At 46.0% G+C, this 20,999-nt stretch overlaps 2 protein-coding genes across 40 annotated transcripts in view; one reads left to right on the top strand and one right to left on the bottom strand.

Annotated features, from left to right (window-relative positions):
* ADGRL2 (adhesion G protein-coupled receptor L2) overlaps positions 1-20,999 on the bottom strand; it is a 723,239-nt gene that overhangs the window by 218,695 nt on the left and 483,545 nt on the right. For 25 of the 39 annotated variants that reach the window (XM_078393053.1, XM_072997863.2, XM_078393034.1 and 22 more), the window contains exon 1: positions 15,931-16,070. The exons of 9 other annotated variants lie outside the window; for them this stretch is intronic. The gene's annotated coding sequence lies outside the window, so the exon portion shown is untranslated. Of the gene's footprint in view, positions 1-15,143; positions 15,286-15,315; positions 15,537-15,930; positions 16,071-18,547; positions 18,681-20,999 lie in introns of those variants that run through there. 5 more of the 39 variants (XM_078393035.1, XM_078393048.1, XM_078393051.1 and 2 more) reach the window with 3 other exon arrangements.
* On the top strand, positions 12,627-19,326 carry LOC110082526 (uncharacterized). Its single transcript, XM_078393063.1, has 4 exons — positions 12,627-12,719; positions 15,726-17,507; positions 18,590-18,707; positions 19,094-19,326. Exons 1-2 carry the CDS (start codon positions 12,627-12,629, stop codon positions 16,917-16,919), a joined length of 1,287 nt encoding a protein of 428 aa, XP_078249189.1. The 3' UTR covers positions 16,920-17,507; positions 18,590-18,707; positions 19,094-19,326.

Genomic DNA, 20,999 nt, shown 5'->3' with positions numbered 1-20,999 from the left:
CAGAATAAGTGGCTGGTTGACGTGGAAGTCGGAGACCACCTTAGGAAGAAAGGAGACGTCCAGGTAAAGCATAACCTTGTCCTTAAAGAACTGAAGAAAAGGTTGGTCATGGCGGAGAGCTGCCAACTCGCTAGCTCGACGAGCAGAGGTAATAGCCACTAGGAATAGCGTTTTTAAAGAGAGCATTTTGAGGTCACAGGTAGCCATAGGTTCAAATGGGGGTCTGGATAGGGCATGCAGAACCAAATGGAGGGACCACTGAGGGAGTGGAGGACGAACGGGAGGTCGGAGGTTAGAGAGACCCCTCAAAAACATCCTGACGGTAGGATGGGAGAAAAAGCGGGATGAGGGAGAAGCTCTGGGCTGAAAGAAGACAACCGCAGCCAGGTACACCTTGATAGTAGAGATAGACAGGTGGAAATCAAACAGGTAACGGAGATACTGCAGAAGTGTGGAAAGAGACACAGGTGAGGAGGTGAGATCCCTCTGCTGGGTAAATTTCAGAAAGCTGTTCCATTTGTAGGCATACAAGCGAGACGTGGAGGGTTTGATGGCATTGGTCAAGACCTCCTGAATTTCTGGACGATCCTCCACGCCGTCAGATGGAGCGTGTCGAGGTCGGGGTGAAGGACTTTGCCTGCTTCCTGGGTCAGTAGGTCTGGCCACATTGGAAGGGTTACTGAGTCCACAGCCATGCTGACTAGAGTGGGAAACCACACTTGGCGAGGCCAAAAGGGTGCGATGAAGATGGCCGGAGTCATCGAGCGTCGGAGTTTGATCAAGGATCTCTGTATTAACGGGATCGGTGGAAACATGTACAAGAGACCCTGGTTCCATGGAATCATGAATGCGTCGCCGAGCGAGTGGTGACCGAGACCTGCCCGGGAGGCATAGCGGGAGCATTTTGCGTTGTGAGGGGATGCGAACACGTCCAGCACTGGGGTCCCCCACTGGTTGCAAAGGTCCTGGAAGACCAGAGGGTTCAACTCCCATTCGTGAGTCTGATAGTGAAGCCTGCTCAGAGTGTCGGCAAGTGTGTTGTCCTCCGTGGCTACATGGATGGCCACCGGGTAGATATGATGACGGTAACACCATTCCCAAAGGAGGATGGAGAGATACAGGAGTGAATGAGAGCGGGTTCCTCCCTGCTTGTTGACATAGTGCATTGTGGTAGTGTTGTCCGTCACTAGCTGAACTCCGCGGCCGCGGAGGAGAGGGAGGAAGGACTTGAAGGCCTTGATAACCGCCAGCAGTTCCAGGTAATTGATGTGGAACATGGCTTCTTGAGGCGTCCAGAGGGCGTGAATGGTGCGGCGCCCGCAGTGCGCCCCCCAGCCGGACGGACTGGCGTCCGTTGTAACTTGAACGGTGAGACGGAGTGGACGAAAGGGCCGGCCAACCGTGAGATGGGGTGTGTACATCCACCACTGGAGTTGTCTGGTGAGCTCCGGGGTGACACGAAGGCGTTTCCTTTGACTGTCGATCATGGGGTCGAAAAGGGTGAGAAACCAAGATTGGAGCGACCGGAGTTTGAGGCGAGCGTGCGCTAGCGCCGGCGTCGTAGAAGACATCAGGCCGAGGAGGTGCTGGGCATGGTGGGCTGTCACCCGAGCACCGGGGAAAAATTTCCTGATGGCTCGTCGAATCTTGTGTATTCTTTCCGGGGGAAGAAAGACTCGACCCTTTACAGCGTCCAAGCAGACCCCTATGTATTGAACTGTCTTGGAGGGAATGAGCCGGGATTTCTGATTGTTGACAGTGAGACCGAGATTGGAAAGAAGATACAGAATGAATCTTGTGTCTTTCAGGGATTGCCTTCTCGAGGTGGAGACTACGAGCCAATCGTCCAGGTAAGGGTAAACGTGAATGCCCCTGAGACGAAGGTAAGCCGCCACCGGAGCCATAACCTTGGTGAAGGTCCGGGGAGCTGTGGACAGACCGAATGGCAGGGCCTGGAATTCGTAGACCGTGTCCTGAAAGATGAACCGAAGGAACCTGCGGTGGTCGGGGTGAATAGTGACGTGAAAGTATGCGTCCTTTAGATCTATAAGGACGAACCAGTTGCTCTTTTTCAGCAAGTGCATGATGGACTCTAAGGTAAGCATCCGAAACCGTCTGGGTCGCAGGTAAGTATTGAGGAGTCTTAGATCGAGGATGGGTCTTATGCCTCCTCCGCTTTTTGAGACGGCGAAGTAGCGGGAGTAAAACCCGCATTGTACGTCGTGAGGTGGTACTGTAGAGATGGCCTCTTTTTCTAAGAGAGATGATATTTCTTCCTCTAGCGAGGAGTCGAAGGGAGAATGAGTTATGAAACCTAGCGGAGGAGATCTTATAAACTCCAGCTGGTAACCGTGCTGAATAATTTTTAGAGCCCAAGTGTCGTTTGTGATGACAGACCAGTTGTGAAGAAACGGTTGAAGGCGGGTGGTAGGTGGTGAGTGGGTGAAAACGGGGGGCCGAAAGTCAAAGATACTGTTTTTGTTTTCTGCCAGGTGGCTTAAAAGGTTGGCGGCGATGGGGCGGACGAGGGCGGTATCCCTGATAGCCCTGGACAGAAGAAGAGGACTGGCCAGAGCGCTGCTGAGGAAGGTGTTTGTAAGGACGGTATTGTTGGGAAGATTGATACTGTCCATAAGATTTACGCCATTGAGGGCGTCGCTGTCTAGATTGAGTCTGAACAGAATAAGACTTAGCAGTTCTCTTAGCCTTATGAAGGTCCTCCAAATGGGAGTCGGTCTTTTCGTTGAACAGCCCGGTAGCGTCGAAGGCGAGGCTTTCAACTTTTGATTTGACGTCCTCCATTATGTCCGCAGAACGGAGCCAAGCATGGCGCCGGATAGAGATGGCAGACATGAGGACTCTGGCAGAGATTTCTGCTGCATGTCTGATGGAAAGACGTTCATACTTGGATACCGTCTGAGCTTCCTCATATGAGTTGAGAAAAGCTTGCCTGGTGTCTTCAGGTATCATTTTCAACCCAGGCAAAAGTTTGAGCCACAATTGTTTGTGATAAGCTCCCAAAACAGTTTGATAATTTATGACTCGAAGTAGCAAGGTGACAAGGGAGTAGATTTTCCTGCCGATGAGTTCCAGCTTTTTACCCTCCTTGTCGACTGGAGTAACATGAGCCTTGGCCGAAGGCCTTGAACAGCTTGTTTCAACAATGAGTGAGTTTGGAATGGGATGCTTGAGCAGAAAATGAGTATCGGCCCCATGAATCTTGTAGAAGTGTTCTGTGCGACGAGGGACATTAGGTGTAGCCGCAGGCTGAACCCAGAATTCCTTGATGGCCTCCATAACTACAGGCACAAAGGCTATACTGGGGGGAGCGGTACTGTCTCGTTTTATGTCTCCAAAGAACAAGTCCTCTCCCGGAGGGGAAGGGAGATTCAAGTCCAATTTAAGCGTCTTGGCAAGCCTGGACATCATCTGAGAGTAAGAAGAAAAGTCCTCAGATGGAGAAGGAGCGTGAGTATCGCCAGTATCGGAAAGCACCAGATCACCCGGAGGTAAATCATGCGGTGGTAAGGGTGGGGGTGGCTCCTGATCGGAGTCAGAAGACCGCTCCGTGGACACCTCATCTGGATCAGAGGAGAAGACGTCCCTCTTCTTCCTTGGAGGGGGCTTCTCGACGTCGACCTGCGTTGTCGGGGGTCGAACGGGGACCACGGTCGGTGCCGAGGTGGGAGGGGCCGGTTGCGGTGGAGGGGCAACCGGTACCGGAAGAGGGTGGTCTTTGGCTCGAATGGCCCGGCGTCGGCGTCGAGGTCGGGTCGACTCCGAAGAAGAAGAGACATATATGTACCGGATCTTTTTGCGGTACCGGTCTCGAGAGGCGGATGTCGACGACGAAGGAGGAGACCGCGAACGGCCGCGTCGACGTCGATGGTGCTTACGACGCTTAGGGCGGTCGGAATCCGCCGAACGGGAAGAAGAGGACCGACGTCGGTGCTTGGTACGACGTCGATGAGAATGGTGCTTCTTCTTAGAGCGTTTACGCTTAGAGGATTTCGAGTCCGAGCGATCGCTAGAGTCGGACTGAGTGGAAGCTCGATGCCTCTTCTTCGATCGTTTCTGTCGAGGAGACTTCGACCTCGAGCGGCCGGAGGACGGGGACCGACTCGGGGAGCCATGCTTCTCCGTGCGAGAACGTTCGCCTCGAGGAGATTTAGACCTCGAGCGCACAGGTGATCGAGGTATCTTCTCTCGAGGAGATCTCGAGTCCGAGTGTACGGACGAGATCGACACGGGAGGCGACCCCTGGCCCGCAGGAAAAGGGCTATGTGGGGCAGAAGCGAGGCCAGTAGTGACGGCGACTAACTGGCTCGGCGTCGGGGAAGACCTTCCCGAAGGCGGTATCACTTCAGTACGTCGAGCAGGAGGAGGTGCGGGTGCCTCGGCCGAGGCCCCGAAGCGCCTCGACAACTCCTCAAGAATTGGCGATGGGATGGAACCCGAGCTCGGAGAAAGTGGAATAGATGTCATTTTAAGCTGGGCGGCCGCCTTAGCTTTGGACGATTTCGACGGCTTAGCTTTCGGAGCCGGAGGCTCGGGTGAAGCAGGAGCGGCCGATTTCGACGACGCGGATTTCTTCGACATTTTGGAAACTTTGGAGACGACTGAGTGAACAGGAGCTGCTCGAGAAGTGGAAGCCATTTCCCCCTCAGAGGGCGCCGTGGAAGACAACGTTGACTCCCACAGATGAAGTTTAAGGCGCTGTTGGCGAGCCTTGAGAGCGGCCTTAGTGAAGGCTTTGCAGTGTGGGCAAGCTTTGGGATTGTGCGACTCGCCCAAACAATACAGGCAAGTATCGTGGCCGTCTTGATGGGGGATTTTGCGGTCGCACACCACACACCTGCTGAACGGCCCTGAAGGGGACATAGGGTAGTAAGGAAACCGAAACGACAAGTCCAAGGATAAGGCAGAGCAGTCCAAACACAGTCCGAGTAAGCCAGAATATACACCGGGTCGTCAAGTTGAAGGGAAAAAGCGCTAGGGTAGTCCGTGAGCGAAGCAAAGGTCAAAGCCAAAAATCAGATAGATCGCAATAACGCAGCAATAAACGCAGCTAAGACGAGAGGCTCCAAACCGCTAGGCGGAAAAATGGAACTGAGGGACGGTTAGGCTGGGCGTGCGCAGTAGGGGTAGTCCTAAACATTGTTACTTTTCTCTTGCAGCTAGAAAACGTTCCGAGAGGCCCAACGCTGGCGCTGGTATTAACCCTTTGTGTGCATTCACAGAAGACCACGATGAAGAAGCAAAATTACCTCTCTTCCAGATTTTTTTCTACTATTTGCCTTAATAGTATAACTCACCGTTTATACAAACAATTAAAGACTGGTGGTCTAATGTTAGTTGAATTTATATACTGACCAAGTCATTCAAGTCTCATTTCTTGCCACAATAGTCCCCCAATAAAGTAGGCAAGACATTTTCAACTTATATATTTTAAAACAGCATGCTGCTTATATCCTGCCCTACAGTGCTTAAAGCACTCTCTGGGTAGTTAAATATATTTAATTAATTAATTATACTTCCCCCACAGCAAGCTGGGTACTCAATTTACCAACCTCAGAAGGATGGAAGGCTGAGTCAACCTTGAGTTGGCTAACCGGGATTCAACCCGGGTGTGGAGACGCAGAGTTTTGACTGCAGTACTGCAGTTTAATCCAGTTCTCACCTATAAAATTTTACCTATACAGTACAATTGAAATCATAAGTGGTAGAGATAAAAAACTGTTTTGTGTGTGTTCTGTGCCATCAAGCTGGAACTGACTTCGGACTTTCAAGGTAAAGAGTGGTTTTACCAGTTCAACCCCACCAGTTAAGTTTCCATGGCTGAGTAGGGATTTGAACCCTCTTCTTCAGAGTCCTAGTGCATCACTCCATCCACTATACCACACTGGGAATCTAAAAATTCTAATCTAATCTAAAATTAGTAAAACTAATTTACTCTTTAGAAAATCAAAGAAAAACATGGAACAATACACAGAGAGGTAGAATCATTAAAGAAGTCTACAGAAATATCACTTGGTAGAGAAAACAATGCAACACACTTCTGTAAAAGATTTTTTTAAGCATACAGAAGCATATATTATCCAGCTCTTTTCTGTTACAGGAAAGCCTCTAGTGGCCAAATCTATCATCTGTCATTAGCAAGTCCTTTTCAGTAATATTTACATGAAATGATGTGGCCTTGAGAGCCAACGTCACTATGGTAAGGGAGAAAGGGAGCAGGATGTTTTCAGTCTGCAATGACTGGATACATTTCATAAAATAAAGGCGTGGGAATTTGTTTTTGGTAAACTTAAACAATACTTCTCCCAAAGTTTAATCTTTATTTTTTTATTTTTAAGAAAAGGACAAACATTTTTAAAGGAACAATCCCTCTCCAAGAACTCTTGGCTTTTGTTTCCTTTCCGTTTTTCATACACTGCCATCCATGTTTTTTTTTTAATAATTTCGAACTGCAGCTAATCAAGATGCATGTAAAGGCACTACATAAACATAGAGCCCATCTACCCCTTCTATGTTTGCTAAATCAGCTATGATGGTGGTGATTATAACATACATTAAGCCTAAGCATGCAGATGCACTCAGCAGAAAACGGATCAGGTCTTGTCATTCAATGAAGACTCTGTCATGAAATATATAATGAACAACTTCAGCTGAACTATTGAAAGGCATATGTGCTAGTTTGAAAACACCTGGAAGAATGCTTCTGGACACCCATTTTATTTACCCAAATCAAAACTACATCATTATTCACTTTTGGGTTGCAAAACCTGTCCATTCTATCCTCGTCAAAGAGAAAAAGATTATGACACGGCAAAAAAGAGCTAAGGCAACAGCTGACTCATCTCAATCATCATGTTCTGTCATGAAATCTGACTCAAGAGTTTGCCAAAAGGATGCCACCCAACAACAGTTTAAGTGGAAAAGCAATAGCAGAATTAGCTTAGCAGAATGGCTCTACTGTTTTAATCCTCTATACATATAGTCCATCAGGTGGAAGCAGGTGACAGAAATTCTTGGCACGCCAGTGAAAAATATTGATATTTTTATTCTACTGTTCGGCCAGAGAATGCCACTGTTTACATAGCTAAAACAGCACCAATCCCAAAAAAGAAAGTATCCACAGACTGAGACAAATGTTGATATTTGTAAAAGATAGAAAAATATGAGTAAATATATTTGGGAAACATTCTAAAGGGGACATGGACAAAAATCACCCCACTGAGGACTGAATATGCTCAGTCACCACAAAATGTGGTAGAGGAAGGCAGAGAATCAGAGGAGACAGGATAGGCTGTGTAAAAACCTGAACAGCACACTGCAACATTTTGCTGTATGTCCCGCTTGTGACTGTAGGTATTTTGTTCATTTCCTTTCGTACACTATGCACCCAATGATTAGCCTGAATTAAGAAAACAACCCAAATAGGACTTCTGAGACTCATGTCATTGTGAAAGTCATCTTATAACTGGTAGATCTATGCCCTAATCCCTGAAGTATGGTGAAAAACTGGAATTCAGCAATTCCTCAAACGTGCTTTTATGAGTAAGTGCTTCTTGGTTTAGCTCACGGGCAGCTCTGTTTCATTTGAAACCTTGTTCCTGAATCAGTCCCAAATTCCATATCAATCTAAGCATCAAATTGAACTCTCTTTGTATCTTATCAGCCACCAAACAGAAATCTCAGAATCCAAAAGAAGATCAGTCATCCATTTCCCCAGCAGCAAAGAACAATTTTGGCAGTAATGGAAGTTAAAGTATTCTGTCATCTAGTCGCAAAGTAATAATCATTTCAAGGTGTTGATTGATATGAAAATACCTACAGCAGACACAACAAGCAGTTCAAAGAAAGCATGAAAAGTACTTATTTAAATATGAGGCTACATGTTTCATCCAAGAAACAATCAACTGTTTTTTTTTAAAAAAAAAGATTCTGAAACAGAATGGATGCCGGATTACTCAAAACCTTTACCATGCATTGCCCCATCAAGCAGAAAAAGAGGAAGGGAAGAAGGAAGTATGAAAGGAAGGAACTAAGGAGGGACTAAACTTTATTTAAAATGTAACTTTTACACCTCAGAAATGATGGCACGTAAATCAATACCTTCATCATAATTGTATTCATTTAAAGCTACTTAGTATTTATGTAGACAAATAGCAAAAAAAGAGTGTATCCTATCAATTGTGGTGTCAAATCAATTCTGACATAGGGCAACACTTTCTAGGTAGAGAAAAGTAGTTTAGTGTTCCCTTCTTCTGGGGACATCCTGGGACTATGCAGCTTGCCCAAGGCCACCCAGGCCGGCTCTTCTCTCTGAAGGAACAGTGGGGGAACTGAACCCCCAGCCCTTTATTATGTTTATAACATCTTCATTCTAGGCTGTTGGCCAAGAAGAGTATCTCTTTTCTCCACAGTGCATGCTCTGCTGTCAGACCATAATTAATGCAGTGCTCTATAGAGGGAGACATTACATCTGGGCTAAAACATGCCTAAATTTTACCCTGAGGAAGTGATCTGGTTTAAACATCTCAATTCCAGGTAGCATTTGTCTTCCCTTTTCAGCCACTTTGTTCAGAAATTCTAGTGAGCTGACTCTGTGACCTACAAATGGCTCACAGGACTTAAACTGTTATGCCGTCTGCCCTTTGTAGCCAGGAGTTACAGTGAGTCAGTGGAGCAAGATTTTATGGGCTTCATGAAACTACACCAAAGCAAGTGTTTAGTAGGGCAAACAATAATAATAAAAAGGCCTACAAATTCTAACTTCTTATATAACACACAAAGTATTTTAGGACCATTATACTGCAAAGGATGCAGCCCACAGATAAATCTCAGCATTTTGAAAAGTCCAGAGAAAAATTCCTTCTATTCTGGTGTATGCATGTTATACTAAATAAAAAGTAATTTTTTGCATGATTGACGTCCCCTTTCACTGAAAAATGGGTTTATTGTGGCCTCTCTAAACAAATTTCCTAACTATTCCTATACATGTCTACTGAGAATAGCAGTGACACCTATTCTCAAATGATCAGCAACAGAATTGCAACCTTACTTTTTATCTTGAGCCCTGATTTCTCCTGAAAGTTTTATTTTCATTTATTAGGAAACAAGAGAGATCTACAGAGACCCCAATGAACTGTGCAATCACTTCTCTCATTTGAATACTTAAGTGAAGCATATTGCTCAATTTCTTATGTAAAGTTAATGCTATGCATGCTGACATTAACTGGTGCTATTGCTTATGAACACCTAACACCAACCACTACATTACAATGGTGTAGCAAGACCACACATGTGGGCATGTGAGGTAGCCAACACTCTCTGTGCATTAGATTTGGCACCTTTTGATAATGACAAACAATTCAGACACAACTAGCAAGTCCCTACTTAACAAGGTAATCTAATTTCTGTGTGCTTTTTTTTTTCAGTGTAAATTGATTTTTCCCCTCTTAGCTGCTCTGATAATTGAACAAAATTATACAAGCGTGATGGGATTTTACTTACCAGCACAAAACCCATAAAATCTTGTACAAAGAGGAAGTACGTTACTTCATAAAACTTCATTTTTGTTGTAATTAAACACATTGCATTTAAACTTGCCATTTGTAGAAGAAATGCAAGCAATTGTGTTTTTGTTGTGGATGCTGATGTTGCTGCTTCAGACCGCATCCCACCTGCAAATGTTAGGTTCTGCATTTACCTTAGACAGACCGCAATATTCTCGATTATGCCTTTCTAAACTACATTTATGGAGGAAAATCACAGGCTTCCATGCAGTTGAACCATTAAAGCCTGACAAATACCACATGGGAGGAAAAATAATGGCATATGCAAATTATATACTGCTTCTTTTACTTGTAAAATATTCAATTTAAGATTTGTCTCTGCTGTGATTCAAAAACCTGATAAAGAATCCTCTAACCCTCATAAAAGTGACAATCAAACTGTATCAGGTTGCAGTTTATGTTTTCGTTCCTGAATTGTACTATCCAGATAGACAGATAGATAAATATTAACTTCAATAAAAGTTATGAATATTGTGCACCTATGCTGGTATGTGATTCCATCTTTGTATTCAAGCTAATAAAAAATGATCACCTTCACTAGGCTAGGTGTGTCTGGCAGAATTATTTTAGACCCTAAGTGATGAAAAAACCCTTCCTGAAAAATCTCAAGTTCTTTTTAGATTGCAATCTTAGGCACACAAAACTTGGAGCCGCCCCTATTATACTCAATGGGGCTTACTTCTAAGTAGACATAAACAGAATGGCACTCTTAAGCAATCTTGAGAATCAGATGCCTCCGTCTTTAAAACCTTCGTAAATACTGAGCAGCCTTGTGAAGTAATATTGACAATCACTTTCAAATCACTTTCTGCTCTTCCATTTGCCTTTACAATTCTGCAATCACTGGACTACAAAACTCTGCAGAAAAAAAGAAATAGGGTCATGTTTAAGAGTGCATAAATATTTTTCTGCTGCTGAATGATCTATAATTGCCACCTACCCATCTTCTCCATGTCTGCACTTACCACATCTGCAATATACTTAGGAAAAAACAGCTCTGGCCATGTAAGAAGCATAACTAATGATAATTTCACTAAAATTTACTACGTTTCTCCTCTCATGCATAGATTTCAAATTAGGCTTCTATCCCGGGCATAGTTTAACAGTGTCTTTTACCTTTCACCTTCTAAAGTTATTACAAGTATCTTAAAATACCTTGTTTTAGCTGCCATGTTAAATATATCCAAGTGTCTGAAAAAGACACAAGCACCGGGACTTAGCCAATAATATTTCAACTTTAAAAGGCCATTTTTAAATATACTCACGACAATTATTCTCGATTTCACATACCACTTAAAATCTTGTCTTGCCTTTTTCAGACAATTCGTATTTTCAAATAAATTTGGCTTTAAAAATAAAGTATCTTTTCTAATCTTCATTTAATTACTCATGTGTCAACTCAGTGTCAACTTTCTTCAGTATTAATCAAGCTGATTTCCCCAAATGTTACTTGAGCAAAACATATTGCCAGCAGGTGCAGTATATCTTAAAGGGGGTGGGAGGGATATATTTCCAAACCTTCTACATATATATTTGTTTCAATTAAAGAAGGAGGTTAACTATTACAAATTGATGGCATTCAGAACTAATTCTTTATACTGTACATTGTTTTTGAAATCATTATAATTTTCTTAGCAGATATTAAGTATCCCATCTTAGTAGTTCCCAATTCTGACATATGGCACTGAAAGGGAGTAGTGCAAAATGAAACATGGCGGCTGCTTCTGAAGTGTTCACATTATGAGCTAACCGCTAAGCAAACGTTGTTTTTTAATGTTCTCTTCTTGCTCATTTTAAGGAAGCAAAACACCCAGAAGCCTGGTGTTAATGTCTCTGCTGATTGTGAAAACGGCTGCAATAAAAACTCCAACTGCTTGCCTTAAATTAAGACTTCCAAGACTACATGAAAGATCTGCATCTTTTCTTTTCTTTTTAATAACATTGGACATTTGTTGGCTTTCTTTGATGTCAGTCTATTAATGAATAAAAGGGCCAAATGTGACAGAAAAGGAAAACCATGTGCATGGACTACGGTTTAGTGGAATCTTCCATGTTAAAACTGGTTTGTTCTACCACACATTGATTCCACATTCTGATGTCTCCAGCTACTACCTTCCAAAGCAAATCTGAATATCTATGTTCAGTTCTTGTTGCCAATGAATAGTAATCCACTATGACTGAAAATGGCAGCTGAAGCACTACTGTTATCCATTAATTTCTGTCTGAGTGGTCAAATTTTGTGTTACAGAATGGTGGATTTCTTTCTACTAAGGAATTTTACAGCATGTGAGACTTGTCGAATTTGAGATTGTCACTGATGAAGCTGATGTACAACACATTGAAGACAATTTTAGATTAATGGCCCTGAGAGGTAAAGTACTTCCTTTATAGCAATCTGTGTACAAAGTAGCCTAGTTTAAAGGAACTTAAGTATGGAAATAACACACCACTTAAAAACTTTGAAACACTCACATACACACACACCTACTACACCCTATAAAGTTCTTGATGCCTTAAAAACAGCCTAAGTCTCGAAATGTCTTCCATGCTACACTCTTTCCTTCAAGGCTGCTAGTCCTACAAAGCCCAGTTGTGAAACTAAACTATAAGAATCTTCTGAAAGATTCTCACATTATAACAATTTATCTTTATCTCCAAATATTAACTACCAAGGCACAGGACATTATGGGTGTATACCTACTGATAGATGAAGTAACAAAGTAGCCCAGCAGTACTCTTGGTGGAAACATTCTTTTCCTTTTGTCTGATATGAAACCAACTAGACTTCTCCGTCCTCATCCCGAATGATCTACTGTTTGGAAATCAGCCCAACTTATTGAAGGAGTACTGCATTCTGCTTGGCTCATTGTCTGCCAGATTATGAATATTGATTTGTTTTCCTAGATAATGAAAGAGTAGACTAAGCCATATCTCTTTGCAAGCATAGCGGGGAAAACAGTAACTAATGAATCACAAATAACATATATGTGACGGCAACATAAACTAACTTAAAATAAGGTGATAAATATTCCACAGGCAACTGACATGGCTACTTCTTCACAGCGCTATTTCAAGAGTACTTATCACACTACTTCTACTAACGACAAGAAAATAAATCACATGATTGATAATATGCAAGTAAATTTTTTTTTTTTAACTGACCAGGATGGTGTTTTGATCACTCTCTTACCAGATATGAATCATAATAACACATTATCAAACAGAGCATTCCAACCTTCAAAAGTTGTATCACACCCTAAGGAATCTATTGTTCGAACGGTATTATTTCCAGGAGAAACGCGTGCTTACTTCAAAGGCTGGGAACTGAATTTTATTTCAAAGATTCATGCACTGCCATTGTTTTGGAAGCAATTAGACATTCTTTTCCATTAAGTTCCCCCCCCCTTAATTCAATAATGTGTAGGCCATATGCAAAGCATTGAGTCCAGAAGAAAAGGCCTTGCAAATCCCACTAAAAGCACAGACGGGAGACACCAGAAACTATGCAACAGTGGCTGCCATGAAAAAGGTCACCTTTTTTCTTAGAACAACCCATTAATCAATAGAATATAATTGTTTGGCCGTTTGCAAGGGCCTGCAGCCTACAGACTATGTTCTTCAGTGGCATAATTACAAAATAGTAGAAGTTCAGAAACATAACCTAAATCCACCTCCCCCTTTTTTTACCCCTTTACAATTCTCCACTGCCCTTTGGGCCTCTGCTTTGGAAGCAAATGGAAGACAGGCTGAAGTTTTCTCAATTGAGCTGAAAGCTAAGAAACCTTTGATATGCTAATAGTCCCCTTCAAACGGTAAGAATTCACACTTGCATTAATTCAAACAATTTGTGCAGAATGATGTGAAATGGCACCTCTTTTAGTGGCAGGCAACAAAAGGGAGGGAATCAGAGTGTCTGAAGAAGCCAAACAACAGAACGTTTGTTCTGTGGAGTTCTTTCTATCTCACCACAAAACATTTTTCTTAAGGAAAACACACATATGCACCTGAAGCCCCAAATAAGATATCTTTACTCACTGCCCAATCAACTATGTCCAAAGCCCACCACCACCTCAAGGGTCTGGGATTAGTTCCAGAACAAAAATCCAGAGACTTCAGTCAGGTATCCCCAATAAACATATTCATTTTTAAAGGTAGAAACCCTCTGTATCTGAAGCCTAAGGCAAAAAAAGCTTTTCTTGCCTACAAGAACTGTAACCAAACACCTCTTCCACCTATTTAGATAACCGGAAAAAGTGGCTATCATGCATTCCACACAATTTTTGTGCAAATCCCTTCACATTCTAAAAACCCATTTTCAATATGCCGCACATACTTTCTTAGCATTGTCTCCAAGTGGCCCTACATTTTTGCAAGTAAAGAAAGGAAAAAGAAAAAGGCAGCCTTTTCCTATGTCCACACAGGGGGAAATGCATATACATATATTTCTTAATTTATCTGGAAGCTTCTTTTTTTAAAAAAAAGGTGCAAAGGTTAGCTGGACTATTCTAGCTCGCTCATGCTTTAACCAAAATATAGATGTGCAACAAGTTATTATTCACCGAAGGGAACCAACTTTTCCTGTCAGAGGACGACATGACTTCATGAGGACCGGACTTGGCAGGGCCTGCTAGGCGCACGCATACCTATGAATGAGACCCAAGTGCCAGAGTCGAGTAACTCTTCTAAAAAGGATCTGGAGTAAAGAGACTTGCCTAGCGAAGCTGTACACACAGGAAAGAATGGTGGAGCAGCCCAGAGAAAGGGAGAGCAGAAAAGTGCCTGTTCCAGTAACAGGATCCAGATGGCTCTTGCTGCTAGCAAGAAACTTGCAAGGCTTTTTTGAAAGCTTCCCCCTCCCACTTCAAGGAGGGGGGGGATTCCTAAAGGCACCCTCCCTCCACTCCACACACACACTCACCCACAGCCACACACCCCAGTATCTTTCTAGCACAGAAATAAGAGCTGCCACCCTCAGGCAAACTATTTGGTATGAGAGAAATCCCTTCACCCTTGCCCACAAAAAGTCTACTTCAAGTTCCATCCTACACCACTCCCTGGCACACTCGCTTGGAGAGGATAGTTTTCAAAATACGTTTTCAATAGCAGAATACAACCCCATTTTTAAAAAATCCTCCATATTTAAAAAATAAAAATTAAAAAAAGAGAGAAAAAAAGAAATCTCCGGGGCGTCTTGCCCTGCTTTCACAGAGACCGTGCAAGTCCGTGAACGGTGCACTTTTTTTCCCCTTGGCAAGGGAGAGAAGACAAGGTTCGATTAAAATCCATCCCCAGCGGTTCCAGATCAAACGGAGGTCGGGCAAAGTTTAGCAAACCGGGCAGATTTCTCTTCTTTCCACCCCACCCCCCACCCCCACTCACACTCCAAAATAAACAAATGAATAAGGCACCAGAGCTGCAGCCGGTCCCCGAGAGAGCGCACAACGCAACAATTCGCTGTGCACCCAAAAAGCTGGCCTTTTTTTTTTTTTGAGGGAAGGAGGGAGGGAGGACCCCCTCCGATGTGAAGCTGTCCCCGACCCCCCCCCCTCCAGGTCCACTGACCTCTGGCCATCTCCAGGGCATTCCCCGGTCCATCCTGCCGTCCTCTCTTCTCCTCTCCCTCACAACTCCCGCCCACCCTTTCAGAGCCCCTCAGCCAAAAGGGGCGCCTCCTCCTCCTCCTCCCGCCCTTCGGGCCGGGCAGCTCGGCTCCGATCAGGCCTGGCCGCCGTACCCAAACCGCCTCCGGTCCTCCCCGCAGCCGCTGCCTGGCCAGCTAAGGACGACGCAGGTTCACGTGTGGCTGCGTTTTCAGGTCACCTTTCCCTCGGCGTCTGGGAAAGCCCCCCTCGGTCGCTCAGCCTTAAGCCTCACCCGAGCTCCCTCGGTGCCCAAAGGAAGGCGGGAGGCAGATCTCGGAAGGAAAGGGAGAGCGCCATCCTCCCCCTTCACTCCCCCCTTCCTTCTCTCCCCCCCCCGCCTGGCTCTCAATCTGGATGTCCACCACCCCCCCTTATTAGCACTACCCCCCTTCCCATACTTTGATTTATGCGGCGCGCAGTAGAGATATATACACATATTTTAAGGTAAATCTGAACGCACAGAGAGGAGAGGAGAAAAAGGGAGGGACGAGAAATAGTTTAGATCTTAGGGATTTACTGGCGGGGTTTCCCTCCCCAAAGGGAAAACAAAGGGTTAGAGAGTCGAGAGCTTCCCCCCACCCATCCTTTCAAAGTAAGCAGCCCCCTCGCGTGCCAGCGGCTCGCAAAAAGGGGGGGGGGGGCGATCCAAGTCAGCAAACAGGTACCGCGAGTCGAGAAAAGCAGCTCCCCCACCGCCGCGACTTTACCTTGCGGTTCGCCGCCGAAGCTGGGCCAGGTTTTTCCTTGCATCTGGGGTGTCCCGGCAAGCGGTCGCGGTGGCGAGGCGCAGGGAAAGGGATGCAAGGGCGATCGCACCCTTCCCGATCACGGGGGGACGGAGGAGTTTGGGCCCCAGGAAGCGCCAGCCACAAATAGCCCAGAATTGGAGCGAAGAAGAAGAAGAAGAAAGGGATCGCCGGGCAGGCAAAAGAGCCGGGGCTGGGCAGAAGTGAAAGCAGTCGTCGCGAGCAGCTGGCTTTGCAGCTCGCTGAGCTGGGACAACACGTACACAAGGCGGCTGCTGCTGCTGGTGGTTCTCGTCCTCCTTCCTTTCCTCCAAGCAAGCCCGGCCAGCCGAAGGGCTTTGCTAGGGGTTAAGTCAACATTTTCTCCATGCAGTTCCCAACACACTCTGCTTCTTTCCCTTTTTTTTCTTTTTTGGAAGGGGGGGTGTGCAGGAAGGGAGGTGAGAAAACGAGGCTTTTTTTGCGATGCGGGGGGGGGGTCCAGACACACGCGAGCGAGGTTTTTTTTTTTTTCCGGAGTGATTCTTCTGGTAGATCGAAGAGCACCGCCACAAAGGAGCGCTCGGTGCGAAACCCTCCCTCGATGCCAGCCGCCTCGGCAAGTCCGGTCTCGCTTTCTCGAGGTAACTAACGCGAAGGCGAAGAAAGCCGATCGCCAACCCGGAGGAGCCGGGATCAACTCTGTAATTTTTCAGGAGGAAGATGAAGTGGGAGAAGGCGTGTGCGTGTGCGTGTGTGTGTGTAGGAGAGCTTGCGATGGCAATGCACCGAGACTCACGCGCCAATTAAAAGGGGGGGGTGAATGCCCTCTTGCCTCCGCCGTCTTCTTCGACCTCATTTACATCTCTCAGGATGTCATTCTGGCCTCTGGCAGGATCCAGTTCGGAGCCATCCTTTTCTTCCTGCAGCTTCGTTTTCTCCCTTCCGATGCTGCTGCTGCTGCCCCGTGAACGGAGATCAAGAGCCAAGCTGGTCGCGCTCAAAGCAATGGAGAGAGAGAGAGAGAAGGGGCGTGAAATCGTCCAGGAGGAGGAAAAAAGCCAGTGAATTGTATTGCCAGCTCCTTTTCGTTCATGCACCTCTCGGTGTGTAACTGGGGATTGCAAAGTCCTGACACAGACTCTCCATTCGCTCTGAACCGGAGCCACCTCCCGCCTCCACCTCCTTCTCCAGTCGCCACCCCCTTTCTCTTTCTCTCTCTCTCTCTCTCTCTCTCTCTCTCTCCACCCCTGGGCTCTGCTAATCATATAAACATATTATCATGTATAGAAACGGGGGCCGTAAAAAAAAAAAACATCCCACAGAAAACGGAAAAGCTCGCCTCCTTCTCCTTTCCCTCGTCACCCCACCAGCCCCAGCTAGTGGGGTGTTGTTGGTGTTTTTTTTTGGCAAATAAAAGCAGATTAGAGGGAGCTAAGTAGTACCAAACGTGAAGGAGATAATCTAAAGGCTCTATCTGCCACCACTGGCCATTTTCCACTCCATTTGAGCTGCTCGCGGCGGCTGCACGGCTTTGGGGGAGAGGCATAGAGAAGAAGGTGGGCGAGAGAGAGAGAGAGAATGAAGGGGGAAGAGAGAGGGGGGGGGGGTGATGATCTGGCGGCGCTGGCAGCAGCAGCAGCCGGTAACAGTGGATCAGCGCTGGCCACAGAGGTCGCGCAATGTTGGGACAGGCCCACAGCAAGGGGAGGAAAGCGGCCGGTAACGGGGGTGGGGGTCCCCCCCCCCGGCCGGATGCCCTGCGTGACTCGTGGGGTGCCTTCCCAGCCGGTCGCGGCGCTGCAGACTGACTAACGAGGCGTCGCCTCGCCTCACCAGCCTGGCTCGTTCCGGGCAAAGCTGGCTGGGCGGCCGGGTCGGAGGCGGCGCGCTCCCGCCGAGAACTCTCCGGGCCCCTTAAACTTTATAGGCGCCGCCGGCTTCCTCCCGCCTTTGTGCTCCAGAAGCTGCCCCCGTGGGGTTGCCGTTTCTCCGGGGCAACCGAGCCCCGTTTCGGGGTGGGGTCGGGGAGCCAAGAGCGAGCGGCAAGTGCGCGCAGGAAGGTTACGACGAGCGGAGGGTTGTTTTATTTTTTTGGGGGGGGTGTCTTTCGAAAGTTCGACGCGAGGCAGGGACACCCGAACATTTCCCAGCCGCCGCCGCCGCCCCCCCAAACCCCGTCCGCCATTCTTCCCCACCCCTCATGGTTTCCCTCGCAGCCTTAATAATTCGTTCGGTTTTGTGAGGCTCTTGAGCGTCTCGTCGCGAGGCTAAGCGGCAAGACCCGGGGAGGGGGACGGGAGGGAGAAGAGGACGAAAATAAATTTTGAAAAGAGCCTCTTAAGATACGCCAGGTAGAGGGACGGAGGGACTTTCTTTGTTTCTTTTGCGGTTAGGGGGTTTCGTGTCCGTGCACGGAAAGTGTGTCGGTCTTGCTCCCGGGGCACACTTTGCTTGCACTTTCCTCTCCCCCCCCCCGTCACCAGTCAGAGGAGGCCACTTGAAAACCTGCGTACCGACGGAAGCGAACAACGCGTGGGAACCGTGTCAGCGTGTGTGTGTGTGGGGGGGGGAAGGAAATAGTGTGCATTTCACTCACTCGTATGACAAGCAGCTACTGCTTTGCCTTTTTCTTCCTCAGTGAAATTCCTCCGACTGCCGAAAGGATTTTCTTCTCCATCCATCTCCGCCTACAGACGCGCGCGCGCGCGCACACACACACACATACACACAGACACCATCCGTTTCCAAAATAAAAGGTGCTTTTCTTTTGTCTGAGAACCGATGGCTTTTAAAAATTAAACTCTCGGCCTGGGATTGTTCACACGTTGTCATTTGACATGCCTTCTGACATGGCGGCTCGTGAATTGTGAGCTCTGTGGCGTAATGTTATGTTTCCAAGAGGGTGATGTTGAGGGAAAAGTAACAGGAACCCTACACATAGTGTATTATATCACAGTACAGTACATGGTTACTGGGGGGGGGGGCACCAAACGTCTCTCGTTGCTTACACATTAATCTTGGCTGTACTGCCCACTGATCTGAATAATTATTATTGCTAGTATTATTCCATATATTGTCCAAGCATTTCAAGGCATGATGCTCACATTTTAACCAGTTGACAGTATATGTTTTTGTGCCTCAGGTTCACCCAGAGGAATTCAAGGCTGGGTCAGAAAATGGAACCAGATCATCCTGTTTCAGAACTATCCACTGCAACATATTCAACACCACCATTTAATGGGAATCCTCCAGTGAGCTTCAGATTTTTGTTTGGTACTAAGTAACAATGCTGCAGAAGTAGTAACTGTAAATGGTTCTCTTGCAAAGCATGTTAATTCCCCAGAAAAAAATAAAGTTTATATTGTGATTGACGTAGCTATGGGCTGCCTAATGTTTATGATACATTAGTAAATCTATAAGAGGACTTTCATACATTACAGAACTCAGGGCCTTTTATATCTTCTGTCATTGACCCAACACTTGCTTTGTCTCAGCAGTGTAACAGCGCCCTTTGACTGTGGCTTAGTATATTCTTTGTTGCCAGTTTCCCTCCCCTTTGACTTTGTTGACCAGAGCTGATAGGAATTGCAATCTAACCTCTGCAGAGACACACATTCCCCGACTCGTGCTTTATGTTTTTTTTTAAATGACTATTGCCCACAATGCTGTACAAAAGTTTCAACTATGTACACTACCTAGGCTGGTTGTGGATCCGGCATCTCACTAGACCAGGCTTCCACAGAAGCCTCTATTCATACATTCTAAGATGTGTTGGCTTTAAATTCATGATCCATTATGATAACCTATATAGATTGGGGCTGGCACTGAGGGTGCAACTACATTGAAATATACTCTTCCAATTACTGTGTCTGTCACAATACAAATCGATTCAACATTTTCCAACTGCACAACATTATTGTAAGTGTGGGAAAAACACTGTTTGGGGACTTGTTTATTTTGAACACCCATTGGGAGATTGTTTATTTCAAATTGAATGGTTAAACTGCTGTACTGCAGCCAAAACTGTGCTCACAACCTGGGGTTCAATCCCAGGTAGCCGGCTCAAGGTTGACTCAGCCTTCCATCCTTCCGAGGTCGGTAAAATGAGTACCCAGCTTGCTTGGGGGGGGGGGGGGCAATGTGTAGCCTTCATAATTAACTTGTAAACCGCCCAGAGAGCGCTTGAAGCACTATGGGGCGATATATAAGCAGCACACGTTGCTTTGCTTTGCTTTGTGCTGGGTTTTTAAAATCCATTTTTAGTAGTGCAAACAGCCATCATGTTGTAGTCTGTGCATCTTAGTGGTGTGTTTGCATCTTAGTGGTGTGTTTGCAGTAGTGCGGGATGCTGTCCCATCAGGAAATCAGCAGTTACACGTGCTGTCTGAGCTGTTTCCCTTTCTAAACTTTTTAAATAAACTGTTCAACTTTAGCATTCCATCACATATGTGCTGGAGTCGTTCTGTCTGCAATATGCAGCAGTATGGCACTTAAAATAAAAAAGAGCGGGGAAATTAACTCTGGACAAGATGGTTATAGACAAGGACAGAATGCAGATGGAGTCAAATAGACCCACAGGCAGATGAAAGTGCCAATGCTGAATCTATTTAAGGTCATTTAAAGAGTGTGTAGTTCCCTTTATTCAGTCAACCTGGTTCCACTGAGGCTGCCCCAGGAGGACTGGGATAGCAACACAAAGGGCATGTGACAGGAAGCAGTACAATAATACCACAACACAACTATTAGATAATTTGGGCAATATAGTTGCACCCTCCGTTAGGTTTTTAGCTGCTGACCCAGAGGTTGGGAGTTTGATCCCCCACAGAACGTCCCAGGAGAATAGCCACCCTGCTCCTGCCAACCTAGCAGTTTGAAAGCATGTAAAAATGTGACTAGATAAATAGGTACCACCTGGGTGGGAAGTTCTGTGTCTAGTCACGCTGGCCACGTGACCACGGAAACAGTCTACAGACAAACACTGGCACTACAGCTTGGAAACAGGAGTGAGACTGGACAAATTGTCAAGGGGAACCTTTACCTTACAGCCC

This window comes from Pogona vitticeps, chromosome 4 (assembly GCF_051106095.1).
Source record: "Pogona vitticeps strain Pit_001003342236 chromosome 4, PviZW2.1, whole genome shotgun sequence".
NCBI lineage: Eukaryota > Metazoa > Chordata > Lepidosauria > Squamata > Agamidae > Pogona > Pogona vitticeps.
Note: the sequence above shows the minus strand (reverse complement) of the source record. Positions and strands in the feature narration are given on the sequence as shown.

Bases quoted from the DNA above. Each gene is read 5' to 3' on its own strand.
- LOC110082526 (XM_078393063.1), top strand. From the start codon at position 12,627: ATGGCTACTTCTTCACAGCGCTATTTCAAGAGTACTTATCACACTACT. The intron at 12,720-15,725 runs GTAAATTTTTTT...GAAATAGTTTAG, and splicing joins ACATGATTGATAATATGCAA to ATCTTAGGGATTTACTGGCG.